The sequence below is a fragment of the Palaemon carinicauda genome, chromosome 7 (genome assembly GCF_036898095.1).
Source record: "Palaemon carinicauda isolate YSFRI2023 chromosome 7, ASM3689809v2, whole genome shotgun sequence".
NCBI lineage: Eukaryota > Metazoa > Arthropoda > Malacostraca > Decapoda > Palaemonidae > Palaemon > Palaemon carinicauda.
Genome location: NC_090731.1, coordinates 173,598,446 through 173,619,059, shown reverse-complemented (window position 1 = coordinate 173,619,059; position 20,614 = coordinate 173,598,446). Strand labels below are relative to the sequence as shown.

The window sequence follows — 20,614 nt, the reverse complement described above, 5'->3', positions numbered from 1 at the left end:
TCTGACAGTGTTAACATCTCTGTATCCAGAAGACTTTTCTCAACCTAAACATCAGAGCCCGTCCTCTCAGTTTTTGAAGGGCAGACCCCGAAAAACATCCTCCTTCAAGAAGATGGTCCTGGCTAGATCGGTTAAGAGAGCTTTCTCAACTCTCAACCAATGGATGTCCAAGAGAAAGGATCTAGGGTAGACCTCCTTTTTCTTTTCCTCAAATTCGACTGGCTTCCAGATCTAGTGTGTGGTATTCGTCTGGGGGAAGTTCTCGGTTTGGGAGTTCCTGCCTCCTCCCAGGGAGACTTCTCCAGACTTGTTGACTCCTCACTTAGGTCAGACATGAGCAAGTCGAAGATTATGTGGTCCAATTCTGAAATGGACCATCTGCTGAAGGGAATTTTTTAGACAATAGAAGTCTTCATCCTTACGGACTGTACTCTCGGAACTCTCGCAGAAACCACAGACCCTAAGAACGAGGCTCAGATGCATCTGATTGCCTGTCTGGATAAGGCCGGGAGGGATGGCTCCATTGAACTTTCCGCCCTTTTCACGGCAGGAGTTCTTAAAAAGAGGATTATATGTTCCTTCTTATCTTCAGGTTTGTCCCTTGTTCAGAGATCTGAACTTTTACTTGCTCTGATTGGGTAATCGTCTTTTCCCTCTGGACTTAGGGAAAGATTTGTCTACAGCTTTGACATAACAGGCTGCGCAAGATTTTTCTCTAGGACTGCTAAATAAGTCCTCCCAGCTAGCTTTTTAGCAAGGATATAAAAGGAGGCTCTTCCCACTTGTCAGCTCTTTCGTGGGAGAGCCCCTTCAAGGGGAACTCAGAGGATTGCGGCTGAAGGTCAAGCTCGCAAATTCCCAAGACAACAAACCGAATCTAAAAGTGAGACGTGCTATGCCTCCCATGTCATTGATACCCTGGGAGTTGACAACAGTCCATTCAGGAAACAAGGCAGCAGCTCTTCAAGAGCAAGTGAACCTTATGCTGTCGAAATCAGTCATAGAAATGGTAGAGGACACCTCTTCGGAGGGGTTTTTACAACATACTTTTCCTAGTTCCGAAAAGCTCGGGGGGGATGAAAAACTGTTCTGGACGTCAGTCCATTGTACAAGTTTGTTTGCCATGGAAACTTCAGTGTCAGTCCTTACAGGCAACAGACAGGGAGACTGGATAGTGTCTTTGGATCTGCAGGACGTGTATTTCCATATCTCGATACACCCGGACCAGTACCTGGACGACTGACCACTCAGAGCAGAATCACAAGTAAAGTGTCTGGAGGCTCTTCAAAGGATAATGCCCTTAACGCAACAGTTAGGTCTGATGGTAACCTGGCCAAATCTTAACTAACACCCTCACAGAATTTTATTTTTCTTGGGATGATAATCGGTTCAGATCGCGCTCAAGGCACTCCGGAAATGTCGCAAGGACTTTCCCCTGGTGGTCACCCAGCTACGGTTGACGATCCTTCGCAGCAATCAGCACACAGTTCAGTTAGCACACACGGCGCGCTTCAAGTGTCTGGTCTGTCTGAACTAGAGAGGTTGATTTCGTCCCTGTTTGACGCATACGATTCTCGATAGGGGTCTGTGGATAGAGTCTCAGAGGAAATGACATAGAAGGGGAGAAAAACGTCAGGACGGATCTGCTCAGCAGAAGAAGGCAAGTTCTTACTGCAGAGTGAACCCTACATCACGAGGTGTGCACCAGCCTTTGGATGTTGTGGGGTCAACACTCGATAGACCTCTTCGCCTCACAAATGACATAGCGGTTGCCGGTATTTTGCTCTCCAGTACCAGACCAGGAAGCAGTCGCAGTGGACGCTTTTCTTCTGAACTGGGAAGGTCTAAACGTGTATGCTTTTCTTCCATTCAAGATCCTGGACAGAGTCCTGAAAAGATTCAGGGATTCTCCCAACGTCCGCATGACCATGATAGCTCCTTTTTGGCCCATGAGACATTAAGTTGCGGAGATGATGGAGTGGCTGGTAGATACCCCCAGATCATTACCACTATTAGGGTTTACTAATCCGAGTGGGACATATTAGTGTGTGGTGCAGGAATAATAGACTTTCCTCTATCAATACCTCTATAGCCAATATAGCTGTGCCTACCATTAAGGGTTACTGCAGCATGCTAACCTCCGTCTTAAGTAACTGTCACATTAGCGTGTCAGCTATCAAGGATCTTTCAGATCTCATTAGATCTTTTGAGACGACTAAGAGGAAGGACAATCCAACCTCCTCGTAGAACCTGGATGTAGTCCTGGCCTTTTTAACCTCAAGTAGGTTTGTACCCTTGGACAAGGCGTCTTGGAAGTATCTTACCAAGAAGACTCTTTTTCTAATTACATTGGCTACAGTCAAAAGAATAGGAGAGTTAAAAGCCATCAGCAAGAAGGTGGCTTTTAATGGAGACAATGCAATTTGCTCCCTTCAGCAAGGCTTTCTTTTCAAAGACGAGACAGACAGCCTCTGATGCTCAGTTAAAAAGCCCTTTTTGCCTTTATCAAAGAATACCATGGCTTTTTTCATTAAGGATTTGATAAGAGAAACTCTCCAGGATTGTGAGTAAGAAGTTTTCCCTATCCTTAAGGTAAAACCACACGAGGTTAGAGCTGTAGCAATTTCTATGGCTTACAAACACAATAGGTCAATGAAGTCAATTTTGAAGCCTACTTTCTGGCGAAGTAAATAAATCTTCACAGACTGCTATCTCAAAGATGTCCAGACCCAGTATGAGGATTGCTGTTCCCTGGGTCCGTACGTTACCTCCAGCTTCGTAGTTGGAGAAGGGTCTACTGCCTCTTCCCGATAACTTAATATATACCCTTGCCTTTTTTCTTGTACTTGTGTTCACAGGTTGTCGCAGCCTTCCGTCATTCTGGGATGCAAGTCAAGTTAGTTTTAATTTGTTCACAGGTTGTCTGTGAAGGTTGTCGCAGCCTTCCGTCAATCTGGCATGCAAATCAAATTAGTTTTAATGTGTTCATAGGTTGTCTGTGAAGGTTGTCGCAGCCAGCCGTCAGTCTGGGATGCAGCTCAAGCTAGTTTAAAAAAAAAAAAATTGAATAGGTGGTCGGAATCAGTATCCTTGGCTATGTCAGGTTTGCAAGGGTGGTGGTCTAGTCATGCTAAGGTTGAGGACCTTGTGGCAGCCCCAAGAGACTTTTACAGCCCCCTGAGTGGATCGCTGAGTCTCTTAAGGAATGCAGGCGAAATGAGGCAGTATCATTGTGAAGCCAGCTTCCTTATCAGGTTAGAACCAGATTGTTAGTACTACTAATTGTACTGTAGTTATTAATAATTATACAAATTCCCAATGGGATAAGGTTTTCGACCCACCACCAATGGTGTGAATCAGCTATATATATGTAACTACCAGGGAAGTTACATATTTAAAAATGGTATTATTATCAAATAAAGTTTTTAATATACTTAACTGGTAGTTACATATATAAAAGGACCCTCCCTCCTCCCCTCTGAAAACAGAGACATGGAATTTCTGAAGGATGTTGGGAATGGTTCTGATAACCTATGAGAGATGGTGCTCATGTATGACCACCTACTGTCATGGCGACGATCGCCACGAATTTGAATTTTCTGTCGTGCTGCATCGAAATGCGAGATTTAAGCTATATATATGTAACTACCAGGTAAATATATTTAAAAATTTATTTTATAATAACACCATATTGATTTTCAAACCAAATTCTCTGATGCCAATTTAGTTTTAACATGTCACAATACCAAACCTAAATTTCTATTCAGTATTTCTGATGGCTAGATAGAACATGGAAAGATTTTGTATCATTAAACTTAGAACCTTTATGATTAAAACTTTTGTAAAGACATAATTCAGTAACTTGCCTATATTTCTGTGTAATGCTTTTATACTTTTACATGTACAGAGAAAAAGAAACTTGAAGCTGTAGAAGCAGCTTTAGATTCTGGTGCTGATAATGAAGTTCAAGTAGATGTCAAGAAGAAGAAAAAGAAAAAGAAGAAGAAAGAAAATGGAGAGTTATCCGAGTCGATCAACAGCGAAGGTGTAATGAAATGAACAAGCACAGATGAAACAGAAAAAGATGAGGACCAAAATGAAAGAGAAGAGACAGGTTATGAAAGCGAGGAGTTAACAGCTGGTAAGAATGTAGTATGGATTTTGTTATAATTTTTTATTCAGTTTTATAAAGTGTGGTTATCAAGCATTGTTCAAAGATATATAAAAAAGTAGAGTACATTACATTTCCTCTAAAAATTTTATTCTTTAATATCATTTTCAATGGAGGCATTGATTTTCCAGGCTCCAGTACTCTTGGTTTTGATTCAGCAACGAGTCGATCATTTGAAAGTCTGCGTGGAAGTGTGTCAGATGTAACCTTGAATGCCTTAGAGAAAATGGGCTTTAAGACTATGACAGAAATCCAGGCAAAGGCCATTCCCCCTCTTTTGGAAGGCAAGGATTTACGAGGAACAGCCAAGACTGGTGCTGGAAAAACTCTGGCATTTGCACTACCTGTTGTTGAACTCCTGTCAACTTTGCAGTTCAAGCCCAGAAATGGTAAGTTTATTTATTTTTATTAATAAAACAAATATATTTTTCAGCATGTTGATAAGACTGTTTTAAATATTAAACTTAGCCGGTGAATATATAATAGCTGACGTCTCCGACGGCCCGACAGATTCCAAAAACTTGCGAGCGATCGCCATGAAGGTTGCGGGTGTGCCCACCAGCGCCGACTATCGGCCAGATACCGCATATACTTCTCAACCACTTAAGTTCTTCTCTGTCGGTGTCGCCGACAACATTGGTTCCGCTCGCTTTAGACCTCGAGTTTTCTACCGAATTGGTGAAGTACTTTGTTTTGGTTGTTTTATTGGCTTTCGCTGTGTTGGTGTGTTTCTTCAATAAAACTCTTGAAACCCTTTTTTGGCTTGTGTTTCTTGTTGATAAAATTGGCTTTGATTTGGATTTTCTCTGGTTGTTCAAAATGGCTGACCCTTCTCCTGTATATCGCAAGTGTGCGAGAGATTGTAACAAACGTCTTCCCAAGGCCTCTATCGACCCTCATACTGTTTGTTCTAATTGCCGGGGTAAATCCTACCAATTAGGAGATCGGTGTGAGGAGTGCGTGGTCTTGTCGGAATTCGAATGGCTAGAGTATGAAAAGTATTCTCGTAAGCTCGAAAGAGATAGGGTGAGGAGAAGCTCATCTAGATCTTTGGAATTTTCCTCCTCCCATGCCCCTGAACCTAATCCTTCCCCTGTAGTGGTTGTTCCTGAACCCCCTGCTAGCACTCATGAACCTTCTATGCGGGATATGTTTTTAGCGATTCAAGTATTAGGCGAAAAGGTTGAATCCTTAGCCTCGGACAGAAACCAACTTATGTCCGATGTTAAGTTGTTGAAGTGTCAAAGTGGTAAAGCAGAAAATCTAAGTGGCAAAGTGAAAAGTGCGCAAAATGTGTTTAGTGTTGCGACCGAGGGTTCGTCTGTTTGTGCTTGTCGCTCCCCTAGTCCGAGACCTCTTTCAGGCTCCCCTGCACCAGGGAGAAGTAATGTCGTAGGACTTAAGGGGGCGAGAGGTGTAAACCAGCGTACAGACGTTCCCTCTTTGGTATCAGACGTTTCTCGTCAAGAACGTCCTTACCATAAGACGGGTGAGACTAAGTTCTCTTCGTCCTCCGACGACTTGTCGCATAAGAAACCTTGGCGCAAGGTATCTAGGCCCTTAAAGCGCAAGTCAGTCCCTTCAGGACAGGTCCAGCGTCCTGGCTGTAGCCATTGGGGCAGCTCTGACCACTTGCAGTCATCGGATGACTGTTCGCCTGTTAAGCGAAAGCGTAACACGGAGTCCGAGGGTCTCGGTAGAGGCAATGTTTTGCCAGCGCAGACGTTACCGACGTCACGGCCCGTTCCGACTCCCGTTGACCCGAAGTGGGTTGTCCTGCGGGACATGCAGTCTAAGCTTTCCTCCCTTATGGAAGATTATGAGCATGATCAGGTTCACGATGATCCTTTGCTTGCGGTTCGCCAGTGCGATGAACGTGACTCTGGCCTTCAGCCTCCTAAACGAGTGTTTTCTCGTCCGTTTGATGTTAGTGCTAACGTTTCTAGTGCTTTGAAACGCGATGCTAGTCGTGTTCCTCGTCATTCACGTCAGTCACGTGACGTAGAACCCCCTTTGCTACTGTCTCGGACTGACGTTCAGCAGCTGCCACCGCAGCCCCGCACTGACGTTCGCCGACCGACTCCGTTGCCTCGACGTGACGTTGAGCGTCTGTCGCTGCGGTCGGAAGTTGTTTTGCCTGCTCAGACCCTGCAGTCAATGCAGTTTCAACGTGATGTTGACATTGCCTGTCAAGCGTTGCCTCCTCGGCATGTCTCTCCGTTTCACGAGACTCGGCAGTTGTCGGACGAAGTTCCGTCGGATGAGGAAATCGCTGATCCCCTTCCAACTGATATGCCTTTGGGGACTTTTTCAGATGGAGAGGAGCCTAAAGTTGCTCAGCCCTCTCTTGATTTTAAAAAGATCATGCTGATTTTTAAGGAACTTTTTCCTGACCATTTTGTGACTGCTGCTCCTCGTTCGCCTCCATCAGAGTTCACGCTGGGCCTAGCTGCTTCAACGCCGTCATTCACTAAGCTAGTGCTCTCTCGCTCTTCTAAGAGAGCTTTGCGTTTACTAGGCGACTGGTTGATGACCAGGAGGAGTTTGGGGAAGACAGCCTTTGCTTTTCCCCCTTTTAAACTAGCTTCTCGAGCGAGCGTCTGGTATGACACGGGAGAAGTTCTCGGCTTGGGAGTACCTGCCTCTGCCCAGGGAGACTTCTCAAGCCTCGTAGACTCTCCTCGTCATCTGGCCATGAGACGCTCAAAAGTTTGCTGGTCCTCTTCAGACCTTGATCATCTCCTCAAAGGGGTTTATAGGGCCTTTGAAGTTTTTAACTTCTTGGATTGGTCGCTGGGAGCCTTGAGCAGGAAGATCTCTTCAGCTGACCGTGATGTAGCTGTGCAGATTATGTCCTGCATGGACAAAGCTATCCGTGATGGCTCTAATGAACTCGCTGCTACGTTTACGGCAGGAGTCCTTAAGAAGAGGGAGACACTTTATTCGTTCCTGTCTGCAGGAGTAACCCCCTGTCAAAGGTCAGAGCTACTCTTTGTGCCGTTGTCGTCTGCCTTGTTCCCACAGCAGTTGATTAAGGATATCGCAGCGTCTCTAGTACAAAAGGATACCCATGACTTGATGGCCACGTCAGCGCGTAAGGCTGCGCCTTCGTCCTCTTATGTCGTTAGACCTAAGTTCGATACTCCAGCGACGAGATTTATCCTGCCCTTTCGTGGCAGAGCTCCCAGTAAGGGAGGCGCTCGTGCCGATAGTAAGAGAGGTAAGAGGAGAGGATCTAAGTCCTCCCGTGGCAGAGTCTGACTGCCCACGTCCTCAGACAGCGGTAGGGGCCAGATTAACCAACTTCTGGCAGGCCTGGGAGAAGAGGGGTGCAGACCGGGAGTCTGTTTTATTGCTAAAGGAGTGGTACAAAATACCTTTTGTACGGAGACCTCCTCTAGTAAAAGTCCCTATAGACCTCTCTCCCAGGTATCGAGAGGAGTCAAAAAGACAGGCATTACATCTGCAGGTGTCTCAGTTGCTAGAGAAGGGGGCGGTGGTGAAAGTCTCGGACCTTCAATCACCGGGGTTTTACAACCGTCTCTTCCTAGTTCCAAAGCATACAGGAGGTTGGAGGCCGGTGCTGGATGTCAGTGCTCTCAACGTTTTTGTTGTCAAAACAAAATTTACGATGGAGACCACCAAATCCGTTCTAGCAGCAGTCAGAGAGGGAGACTGGATGGTCTGTCTCGACTTGCAGGATGCGTACTTCCACATTCCTATACACCCGGATTCTCAACCGTATCTGAGGTTTGTATACAGGAATGTGGTGTACCAATTCCGAGCACTGTGCTTCGGCCTCAGCCCTGCTCCTCTTGTTTTTACGAGGCTCATGAGAAATGTAGCAAAATTTCTACATTTGTCGGGGATTCGAGCCTCCCTGTACCTGGACGACTGGCTGCTCAGAGCGTCGTCCCGTCATCGCTGTCTGCAGGACCTTCAATGGACGCTGGATCTTGCAAAGGAGTTGGGCCTGTTGGTGAACATAGAGAAGTCTCAGCTGACTCCCTCCCAAACGATTCTCTATTTGGGGATGGAGATACAGAGTCTAGCTTTTCGGGCTTTTCCGTCTGCCACCAGGATAGAGCAAGCCTTGCTCAAAGTCCGTCTCATGCTAGAGAAAGACCATTGCTCTGTGAGAAGTTGGATGAGCCTCCTAGGGACGCTATCATCCCTGGAACAGTTTATCTCTCTAGGAAGACTTCACCTTCGCCCTCTCCAGTTCCATTTAGACTCCCATTGGAACAAGGACAAAACTTTGGAGGCGGTCTCGATCCCGATCTTCGAACCAATCAAGACTTGCCTGAGCTGGTGGGACGGCAATATACGTCTTCGAGAAGGTCTGTCCCTGGCAGTCAAGAACCCAAACCACGTGTTATTTTCAGACGCGTCGGATTTGGGTTGGGGAGCGACTCTGGACAGTCTGGAATGTTCGGGTCTTTGGACGACAGATCAGAGGAGCCTTCACATCAACTGCAAGGAGCTGTTGGCTGTTCATTTAGCACTGACGAGTTTCGAGAGTCTACTTCGAAACAAGGTGGTAGAAGTGAATGCGGACAACACCACGGCCTTGGCGTACATCTCCAAGCAAGGAGGCACTCACTCCCACGCTCTGTTCGTCATCGCAAGGGACCTCCTCATCTGGTCAAAAGATCGAGGCATCTCACTGTTGACGAGGTTCGTCCAAGGGAAATTGAACGTCTTGGCGGACTGTCTCAGTCGGAGAGGTCAGGTGATCCCTACAGAATGGACCCTCCACAAGGATGTGTGCAAGAGTCTTTGGATGACTTGGGGTCAGCCCACCATAGACCTCTTTGCGACCTCACTGACCAAAAGGCTCCCGACTTATTGCTCTCCAGTCCCAGATCCAGAGGCGGCCCACATAGATGCCTTTCTGTTGGACTGGTCTCACCTGGACGCTTACGCATTTCCGCCGTTCAAGATCCTCAACAAGGTGTTACAGAAGTTTGCCTCTCACGAAGGGACAAGGTTGACATTGGTTGCTCCCCTCTGGCCCGCGAGAGAGTGGTTCACAGAGGTACTTCTATGGCTGGTAGACGTCCCAAGGAGTCTGCCCTTACGGATGGATCTCTTACGGCAGCCTCACGTAAGGAGACTTCATCAAAGCCTCCCCGCGCTTCGTCTGACTGCCTTCAGACTATCGAAAGACTCTCAAGAGCTCGAGGATTTTCGAAGGAGGCAGCCAGAGCGATCGCGAGGGCTAGGAGATCATCTACTATCAAGGTCTACCAGTCGAAGTGGGAGGTATTTAGAGAGTGGTGCAAGTCCTCCTCTATTTCCTCTTCCAGTACCTCTGTAGCGCAAATTGCGGACTTTCTCCTGCATCTGAGAAATGTTCGCTCCCTCTCTGCTCCCACCATTAAAGGCTACAGGAGCATGTTGGCGTCTGTTTTCAGACATAGAGGCTTGGATCTGTCAAATAACAAAGATCTCCAAGACCTCCTTAAGTCTTTCGAGACCTCTAAGGAGCGTCGTATGTCAACTCCTGCTTGGAACTTAGACGTGGTCCTACAGTTCCTAATGTCAGACAGGTTTGAGCCATTACATTCAGCCTCCCTGAAGGATCTTACCCTCAAGACACTTTTTTTTGGTGAGCTTGGCTTCGGCTAAAAGGGTCAGTGAGATCCATGCTTTTAGTAAGAACATCGGCTTCTCTACGAATAAAGCTATATGTTCTCTTCAACTTGGTTTTTTGGCCAAGAACGAACTGCCGTCTCGTCCTTGGCCTAAATCTTTTGAGATACCTAGTCTGTCAGAAATCGTAGGTAATGAAGTTGAAAGAGTGCTGTGCCCCGTTAGAGCTCTTAAGTTTTACTTAGCTCGAACTAAACCAATACGAGGTGGTTCTGAGGCCTTATGGTGCTCTGTTAAGAAGCCCTCATTGCCCATGTCTAAAAATGCGTTATCGTACTTTATTAGACTTTTAATCCGGGAGGCACATTCTCATTTAAATGAGAAAGATCGTTGTTTGCTTAAGGTCAAGACTCACGAAGTGAGAGCAATAGCGACTTCGGTGGCTTTTAAGCAAAACAGATCTCTTCGAAGTATTATGGACGCGACCTTGTGGAGGAGCAAGTCAGTGTTCGCTTCATTTTACTTAAAAGACGTCCAGACTCTTTATGAGGACTGCTACACCCTGGGTCCATTCGTTGCAGCGAGTGCAGTAGTGGGTGAGGGTTCTACCACTACATTCCCTTAATCCCAATATCCTTTTAATCTTCTCTTGAAATGTTTTTTAATCTTGTCTTGGGTTGTACGGAAGACTAGGAAGTCTTTCGCAATCTTTTTGATTTGGCGGGTGGTCAAATGTTGTTTCTTGAGAGCGCCTAGATTAAGGGTATTGATGAGGTCCTGTTATATGGGTGTTCGCCCTGGATCTAACAGCTCCTGGGAGTCTTTCAGCATCCTGAGAGGATGGCTGGGCTTCGTGAGGAAAGCGGACTAATGAGGCAGAGTAATCATCAGAGTCAGCTTCCTTACCAGGTACCTATACTTAAGTTGGTTTTTTATGAAATATTTGTCAAAAAACTCTTGAGCATATACGCCTTTATTGTATTAATACTGGTCTCTACCCACCACCATGGGTGTGAATCAGCTATTATATATTCACCGGCTAAGTTTAATATTTAAAAATTATATTTTCCTTATAAAATAAATTTTTGAATATACTTACCCGGTGAATATATGAGATTAAAGGCCCTCCCTTCCTCCCCGATAGAGACCCAGCGGACTGAGAAGAACTGGAGTGGTTGAGAAGTATATGCGGTATCTGGCCGATAGTCGGCGCTGGTGGGCACACCCGCAACCTTCATGGCGATCGCTCGCGAGTTTTTGGAATCTGTCGGGCCGTCGGAGACGTCAGCTATTATATATTCACCGGGTAAGTATATTCAAAAATTTATTTTATAAGGAGAATATCATTTTTATATTTTTTTGATTTTTAATTTCTCAACATTTTATGTACACTTAGTATATAAGATTTCTTCCTGTGCATACACACACCTTTCATCCTTAAAAACAGGGAATGTCTTTAGCAGAGTTGGAACAGCCATTGAATTCATTAATGAGATAGTTAATGACAGTTGGTAAGTGCCCACATGCTTGTCAATGACTTTACTTTGATCTTTGGCCACAACTAGTACAGATGTACTTTTGCAACTATCCAAGGCTGTTTAATCTCTTTCGTATACTACCTTTTCTTTTACTACTTTTTAGTTTGAATGGTTAATATCAGCTTTATATTAATAATGGAACAAAACACGATTACAATTGTAAATTGGACACAGCATCAGTTTACGAACCAGCAATAGATACGCTCACTATGCTAAGGCCATAATTGTTCACAAATATCCCCTTTTTACTGAATGTAGATCCGGGCCACCAGTAAACAGTCGTTTGTGTTGAAGATCGAAAAGGCTACATCTTCTGCATTATTCTTGGTAAACTTGTGAATTGCTAGAGAGACTGTTTAGTACTTTGCGCTCTTCGTCGAGTTCGTTGTTTGCTTGAGGATCAGGGAGAATTCGAATGTTCATAAGAAAGTTTTTTTTTTTTCAGAATTGTGGAGTTCGAAAGGTAGAATGACTGGCTCTTCTACTTCTTCTCTCTTACCTCCTCTCCTGGGGATAAAGCAATTGTTACTGTCCCTTCCCTCCCTTAAAGAGGGTGAGGATTGTGGAAGGACTACCAAACCCTAGATCATCATTAGCTTGGTATTTCATTCCGGGCTGCTCTTCCCTCCTAGTGATGGATTTCTCCTTTGACCAAACACCAAGTACTTAACAAGTACAGGTCAGGCCTTACCAGCTTACTCATCCCTATTATGGGCAGATTGGGGGTTGCTGGAGTAGTCATCTTCACTCCCATACAGGACCAATGGGACATTTTATTATTATTATTATTACGAGCCAATTATTGACAGAAGGAAGTTCAGAGTTAGTGTGGGTAAGAGTAAGGTTATGAGTGTACGAGAAGAGAATGTGATGTGAGGTTGAAAGTTGTGTTGAATGGAGAGTTACTTGAAGTAGATCAGTTTAAGTACATGGGGTCTGTTGTTGCAGCAAATGGTGGAGTGGAAGCAGATGTACGACAGAGAGTGAATGAAGGATGCAAAGTGTTTTGGGGTAGTGAAGGAATTGGTAAAGAATAGAGGGTTAGGCATGAATTTCAAAAGAGTTCTGTATGAGAAAGTGATTGTACCAACTCTGATATATGGATCAGAGTTGTGAGGAAGAGACAGAAATTGAATGTGTTTGAGATGAAGTTTCTGAGGAGTATGGCTGGTGTATCTCGAGTAGGTAGGGTTAGGAACAAAGTACAGTAGTGAGGGTGAGAATGTTTGTAAGAAATGATTTAGCAGCTAGAGGTGTTGAGGTGGTTTGGCCTTGTTGAGAGAATGGAAAATGGCAGTCTGCTAAAGGAGGTGATGAATGCAAGAGTTGATGGGAGAAGTACAAGAAGAAGGCCAAGTCTGGGTGGGTGGGTGGATGGAGTGAAGAAAGCTCTGGGTGATAGGAGGATAGATGTGAGAGGGGCAAGAGAGCGTGCTAGAAATAGGAATGAATGGCGAGCGATTGTGACACAGTTCCGGTAGTCCCTGCTGCTTCCTCCGGTTGCCTTGGGTGACCACGAAGGTAGCAGCAGTAGGGGATTCAGTGTTGTGAATCTTCATCTGTGGTGGATAACAGGGGAGGGTGGGCTGTGGCACCCTAGCAGTACCAGCCGAACTCGATTGAGTCCCTCGTCTGGCTGGGAGGAACATAGAGAGGGAGGGTCCCCTTTTTATCATTAGTTTGATGTCGGGTAACCCCCAAAATTGGGGGAAGTGCTTTGGTATATTGATAGATTATTACTAGCTAAGCTACAGCAATAGTAGGAAAAGCAAGATGCTCTAATTCCAAGATCTCCAACAAGTAAAGATAACCCTGTGAGGAAAGGAAATAAGGAAATAAATAAATATGAGAAATCATGGACAATTGAAATATTTTGAAAACAGTAACAACATTAAAACTTATTTCATATGTAAACTGTAGAAAGACTTTTGTCAGCCTGTTTAACATAAGAACATTTGCTGCAAGTTTGAACTTTTGAAGTTCTACCAATTCAACTACCCAATTAGGAAGATCATTCCACAACATGGTCACAGCTGGAATAAAGCTTCTAGAATACCGTGTAGTATTGAGCCAGATGATAGAGAAGGCCTGATTATTAGAATTAACTGCAGGCTTAATATTACGAACAGGATGGAACTGTCCGGGAAAATCCAAATGAAAATGATGATCAGAATTATGAAAAATCTTATGCAACATGCATAACAAACTAATTGAACGAAGGGGCCAAAGATTAATATCTAGATCAGGAATAAGAAATTTGATAGACTGTAAGTTCCTGTCCAACAAATTAAGATGAAAATCAGCAGCAGAAGACCAAACAGAACAATTCTCAAAATAAAGTAGAATGAAAGAATTAAAACTTCAGAATAGATTGATCACCGAAAATCTTAAAAGACTTTCTCTCGGAGCAAATTTTTTGTGCACTTGAAGAAGACAATCTAATGCATTTCTCAAAAGTAAATTTGCTGTTGAGAATCACACCTAAAATTTTAAAATTCGTACAGACTTAAAGAAACATTATCAATGCTGAGATCCAGATGAGGAGCCACTGTTCTTGACCTACTTATAATCCTATTTTGAGTTTTGTTAGGATTCAACTTCATGCCCCATAATTGGCACCATGCACTAATTTTAGCTTCATCCCATTAAGGGATTCAGGGAAAAAAAACGAACTAGGTTGGTTCTAAGAGACTTTTACCCACCAATAAGTGAGTCTCCCTATTTTAAAGGACGAAAGCTTTGTATCTGCGCAGGAACAAATTTTAAAAGTAATTTTTATTTTTCCCAGCTATACAAACCTGACCCCTTTTAAAGTTGAACTTCCCACCCCCAACCAACCCTTTCAGTCCTAAGCCAAGTCAAAAGTGAAGAGTCTTAGACAAAGCCCTTGCTCACCACCTGTCATTAACTACCTTTGGTAATGATTTCAAGAGGAGTTCCGTCTATGCTGAAGACAATTTCCTATTTTAAAGGAATCTGGTTTTCATAGCAAGGAAAAATACAAAATACTTTTAGAATTTAAAATTTTTTTGGCTTTAGAATGGGGGTCAAAGATATGAAAAATCAAGGTTGCCAGAGTATGTCATGTGTTAATTTCTGAGTTCACTCATAGAGAATATATTGAGGTAAGGTAAATATTAATTATATTATTTTATAATTCATATTACCCTATAGAGTTATAAAATTGGGTTGTAAGCAATTTTTATACTTAATTATATTTTTTCTTATTTCATCAAGTAAGATTACGGGTAGTCAAGAATTTGGATGAAAGTCAAGTTCCCTCTGATTTTTTAGAGAAGAAGTTATATCGTTTCTTTGGTATTTGAGATAGTGGTCTAAAGAATAGCTAATAGTTGTTTGATCAGAGTTACTGTTTATCACCTAGCCAAAGAATAGAAAATTGTAATGTAGAAAGATTATTTGTGAAATGTTCAAGTCTGTTTATCAACGGCTATGTATATTATTGTTGTTATAAATCAAAAATGAAAAAGACATTAAGTCACTTTTTCACCTGGGGTTTTCCCAAAGGAAGAGTTCTTATGTGAGTAAAATATTGAGCAAAGTAAAGTTAAAGTTGGGTAGCAACAAAAGACTAAGAAATGTGTGGGGGGGGGAGTAATTGGCAGAAAGCTTTGTGTCTGGTGCTAGAGATTCTGCATCAAACTGTTATTACCACTACTGTACTGTATAATGTGTTTCATAAAACACCAGTAGGTGATGAGTCAGTGCAGTATTTATGCTTATCCAGTGTACTGTATATGCGATATGCACGATGGTTACATATACTGTAAATGGCCATGAAAGTATAAAAAATCAATACAGAGTATCATAGAATCAGTTGTGTCAGTAATGTAATAACAGTTTTAATGGTTATTCAGTATTGTTTATTATATATGTAGAATATTCATGAAATGCTTTTGATACAATAATTTTATGCGGTGTTGCATTTAAGGATTGTAACCTGACTGTACAGTTACCTAATACTGAATCTTTAGATATTTAATGCCTTCGTTATTTCCCAATAGCAGGCTTGATTTTGGACTAATGATCTATTGAATGGGGGTTATTTATAATTTTTTACTTGCATGAATATTATTCTGTTCTTGATGTATAGTTTTATGCTTAAAATTGTAGGTACTGTAGCTATCATCATATCCCCCACCCGTGAATTGTCCATGCAGACCTTCACTGCGTTGACAGAACTTATGCAAGAAAGATCTCAGACTTTGGGACTCATTATGGGAGGTGCTGATCACAAAGCAGAAGTAGAAAAGCTTGGTAAAGGTAAGGATAGATTTCCTGTTTGATAGCTCTATTCTATGTTGGTTCCGTAACTGGAATACAAACCTACGCTATTTATTTAGAGCTATTATTTTCTGCGCAGCGGAGAAGACGAGCCATTAAAATTTAGCGAGGGTTAACTACCCACACCGCTAGTTAGTGGGGGTAAGGGGGTTAGCTTGCTACCACTCCCACTCACACACCGGGGATTTAGCTCACTTTACTTTTGGCTCGGATGGAGACCGGTTGTATCCGCTCTTCCTCCTCGCCTATTCTGAACTGCCATTAATTTTTGTCTTTTAACTTACTTTTTCTTATATATATATATATATATATATATATATATATATATATATATATATAAACATTCTTAATGTTTATGTGTGTGTATATATATATATATATATATATATATATATATATATGTATATGTATGTATGTATGTATATATATATATATATATATATATATATATATATATATATATATATATATATATATATATTATATATATATATATATATATATATATATATATATATATATATATATATATATATATATATATATATATATATATATATATGTATACATATATATATATATATATATATATATATATATATATATATAATATATGTAATATATATATATATATATATATATATATATATATATATATATATATATATATATACATATATATATATATATATATATATATATATATATATATATATATACATATATATATATATATATATATATATATATATATATATATATATATATATATATATATACATACATATATATATATATATATATATATATATATATATATATATATATATATATATATATATAAGTAAATAATTAACAATTATCCTCTTCTTAATCTAAGGATTTTTGAAATTTGTAACAGTTTAAACTTTAAATTCTTATTTTTATATAGAATATTTTTAAATATTTAACTTAGCCGGTGAATATATAATAGCTGCAACTCTGTTGATCGACAGACAAAAACAGTAAAAACTCGCCAGCGATCGCTATAAAGGTTGCGGGTGTGCCCACCAGCGCCAACTGTCGGCCAGATACCACTCTCGATGTAAACAAAGACTCATTTTAAATATTTAACTTAGCCGGTGAATATATAATAGCTGCAACTCTGTTGCTCGACAGACAAAAACAGTAAAAACTCGCCAGCGATCGCTATACAGGTTGCGGGTGTGCCCACCAGCGCCAACTGTCGGCCAGATACCACTCTCGATGTAAACAAAGACTCAATTTCTTCTCTGTCGACGTGTCGACAAGACGTACTTTACTCGCTGTTGAAACCTGGAGTTTTTCCCATCATATTTGGTGAAGTACTTTAATTTGGTTTGAGCTTTCGCAGTACAGGTGTTTTTCTTCAAATAAATCCTTGAACTCTTATTTGGATCGGATTAATTGTTGATGACTTAGATCGTTTTTTGGAATTTTCCCTTGACCAATTCAAAATGGCTGACCTTTCACAAGTTCCCAAGTTCAGAAAATGTAATGCTAGGGACTGTCATAGGCGTCTTCCAAAGGCTTCTCTCGACCCTCACACTGTTTGTTCCAATTGTCGGGGTAAAACCTGTCAATTGGAAGATCGGTGTGAGGAATGCGTGGGCCTTTCGGAATTCGATTTTATCGAATTTGAGAAGTATACACGCAGACTAGAGAGAGATAGGGTAAGGAGAAGCTCTTCTAGGTCGGTAGATTTTTCCTCTCCACATGCCCCTGAACCTAATCCTTCCCCTGTAGTGGTTGTTCCTAACCCCCCTCCTAGCACTCAGGAGCCATCGATGGCAGACATGATGCGTGCTATCCATGCCTTGGGGGAGAGAGTTGAAGCCCTTGCAAGTGACCGCAATCAACTCATGGCGGACGTAAAGGAACTAAAGTGCCAAAGTGCCGCGGAAAGTGTTAAAGTGCCTAGTGTTTCTCAAAGTGTTGTGAACAGTGTTGCGCTTGAGGGTTCGTCTGTTCGTGCCTGTCGTCCTCCTAGTCCGGGAGCTCTTGCAAGCTCCCAAGCCCAGGGGAGAAGCAATGTCGTACGACTCATGGGTTCGAGAGGCCTTGATCAGCGAACAGACGTTCCCTCTATGGTATCAGGCGTATCTCCCCAAGATCGCCCCTACCAACGTAAGACGAGAGAGCCCGTTTTTACCTCGTCGTCCGAAGGTGTTTCTCGTAAGAAACCTTGAACCAAGGTCTCACGACCTTTGAAGCGTAAGTCGGTCCCTTCAGGACAAGTCCAACGTCCCGGTTGTAGCCACTGGGTCAGTTCGGACTCGTTGCCGTCATCTGATGACTGCTCGCCGCCTAAGAGAGGCAAAGCGGTGCCGCCTCGGTCGCTCACCCCGTCTGTAGCCGCACCTGCTGCCGTAGACCCTAAATGGGTGTTGCTGCAGGACATGCAGTCCAAGCTGGCGTCCTTGATGGAGGACTTCAATGCGGAGAAGGTTGCTGCAGAACCTTCTGGCCAACAACCATCCAAGCGGTCTGTTGTGCGTCCTGTTGACGCTGAGGTAACTTTCTCGCGTCTACCAGTTGGGGTTGTACCTCCACCGATGCGACCCAGTGTGGGTTGCCAGCCGCACGTTGACGTTAGGCGACGCACGGAGGTGGTTGTTGACGTTCAGGACGTTCAGCAACCATCAGAGGTGACTTGTTTTGACGCGGTGCGTCAACCTCCGCAACCCGGTATGGTGTTGACTGCACAACCCAGACGGTCTAAACAGTCTCGGGTGGACGCTGTGCGTCCTCGCGCACCCATGGTTGTTGACAGTTCACAGACTGTGCAGCAGTTCCATGACGCTGCGTCCGGCTCCGTCACGCATGCACCAGTGCGACCGGACTCAGCGAGCCAAACGTTGCCCACTCCTTTGCCGTTTCCTCATCAGTTTTCGGATGAGGAACTATCAGATGAGGACGTTGCTGAACCACAAGAGGATCAACCTTCAGAACTTGACGAGCCTAAGGCAACTCAACCATCATTGGACTTTAGAAAAGTCATGGCTGTATTTAAGGAGTTGTTCCCTGACCACTTTGTTTCTGTGGCTCCTCGTTCGCCGCCGTCAGAGTTTGTATTAGGCGTGCCTGCTACCGCACCTGCCTTTACTAAACTCGTTCTCTCTCGCTCATCCAAGAGAGCTTTGCGGCTGTTGGGAGATTGGTTAGAGACTAAGAAGAGTTTAGGAAAGACAGCATTTGCCTTTCCCCCATCTAAACTCTCGTCTAGATCGAGCGTCTGGTATGCCACGGGAGAAGTTCTCGGCTTGGGAGTTCCTGCCTCTGCCCAGGGCGACTTCTCAAGTCTTGTAGACTCTCCCCGCCGCCTTGCCATGAGACGCTCGAAGATTTGTTGGTCACCATCGGACCTGGACCACCTTCTTAAAGGTATTTTTAGGGCTTTCGAAGTCTTTAACTTCCTAGACTGGTGCTTAGGAGCCCTGAGCAGGAAAATCTCTTCTGCAGATAAGGATGTTTCCTTGCTCATTATGTCCTGCATGGACAAGGCCGTCCGTGATGGGTCCAACGAGCTAGCCGCCTCATTCACGTCCGGAGTCCTGAAGAAGCGAGAGTCTCTATGTTCTTTCCTGTCTGCTAGAGTGATGCCATGCCAAAGATCTGAGCTACTCTTTGCTCCCCTTTCCAAGTGCCTGTTTCCTGAAGTCTTGGTAAAGGAAATTGCCTTATCTTTAGTTCAGAAGGACACACACGATCTAGTTGCGTCCTCGGCTCGCAAAGCTCCCCCTTTGCCTACATTGTCTGCTAGACCGAGGATAGACACTCCAGCGTCTCGCTTTATTCCGCCCTTTCGTGGCAGAGCCTCCAGCAGAGGAGGTGCTCGTGCCGAAGGGAAGCGAGGGAAGAGGAAAGGATCCAAGTCCTCTAAGGGCAGAGTCTGACTGCCCGCAACTTCAGACAGCAGTAGGAGCCAGACTCAAGAACTTCTGGCAAGCCTGGGAGAAGAGAGGCGCAGATCAACAATCTGTGAAGTTACTCAGAGAGGGGTACAAAATCCCTTTTGTACGCAAACCCCCTCTAGCGACGTCCCCCATCGATCTCTCTCCCAGGTACAGAGAGGAAGAAAAGAGACAAGCCCTGAAACTGGAAGTGTCTCTTTTGCTAGAGAAGGGAGCGGTGGTCAAAGTCTCGGACCTTCAATCACCGGGGTTTTACAACCGTCTCTTCCTAGTATCAAAGAAGACAGGAGGTTGGAGACCGGTGCTAGACGTCAGTGCTCTGAATATCTTTGTCACAAAGACGAAGTTTTCCATGGAGACCACAAAGTCAGTCTTAGCAGCGGTCAGAAAGGAAGACTGGATGGTCTCGCTAGACCTAAGGGACGCCTACTTCCACATCCCCATTCACTCAGACTCCCAACCTTTTCTGAGATTCGTCTTCGAAGATGTGGTTTACCAGTTTCGGGCCCTGTGCTTTGGCCTAAGCACAACTCCTCTCGTATTTACGAGGCTGATGAGGAATGTGGCCAAATTCCTCCACTTATCGGACATCCGAGCCTCCCTTTATTTGGACGACTGGCTTCTCAGAGCCTCTTCCAGTCGTCGCTGTCTGAAGGATCTCAAGTGGACTCTAGATCTGACCAAGGAATTGGGACTCCTAGTCAATTTGGAAAAGTCGCAGCTGGTCCCATCCCAAACTATTCTGTATTTAGGGATGGAGATTCACAGTCAAGCTTTTCGGGCTTTTCCGTCGGCCCCCAGAATAGATCAAGCCCTGCTCTCCATCCAGAAGATGCTGAAGAAAGAACGCTGCTCAGTCAGGCTGTGGATGAGTCTGGTAGGGACGCTGTCATCCCTGGAGCAATTTGTATCACTAGGAAGACTACACCTCCGTCCTCTTCAATTCCATCTGGCTTTTCACTGGAAAAAGGACAAGACGCTAGAGGCGGTCTCGATCCCGATTTCCGGAAAGATAAAGTCTTGTCTGACTTGGTGGAAGGACAATATCAACCTAAGAGAGGGTCTTCCCCTGG

The 20,614-nt window shown here is 43.7% G+C and overlaps 1 protein-coding gene across 2 annotated transcripts in view; it reads left to right on the top strand.

Annotated features, from left to right (window-relative positions):
• LOC137643729 (uncharacterized) overlaps positions 1-20,614 on the top strand; it is a 68,396-nt gene that overhangs the window by 35,458 nt on the left and 12,324 nt on the right. For both annotated transcript variants that reach the window (XM_068376431.1, XM_068376430.1), the window contains 3 exons: positions 3,908-4,141; positions 4,303-4,560; positions 15,439-15,588. In XM_068376431.1, coding sequence (XP_068232532.1) covers positions 4,398-4,560; positions 15,439-15,588 — 313 coding nt within the window. In that variant the 5' untranslated portion in view covers positions 3,908-4,141; positions 4,303-4,397. The remainder of the gene's footprint in view (positions 1-3,907; positions 4,142-4,302; positions 4,561-15,438; positions 15,589-20,614) is intronic.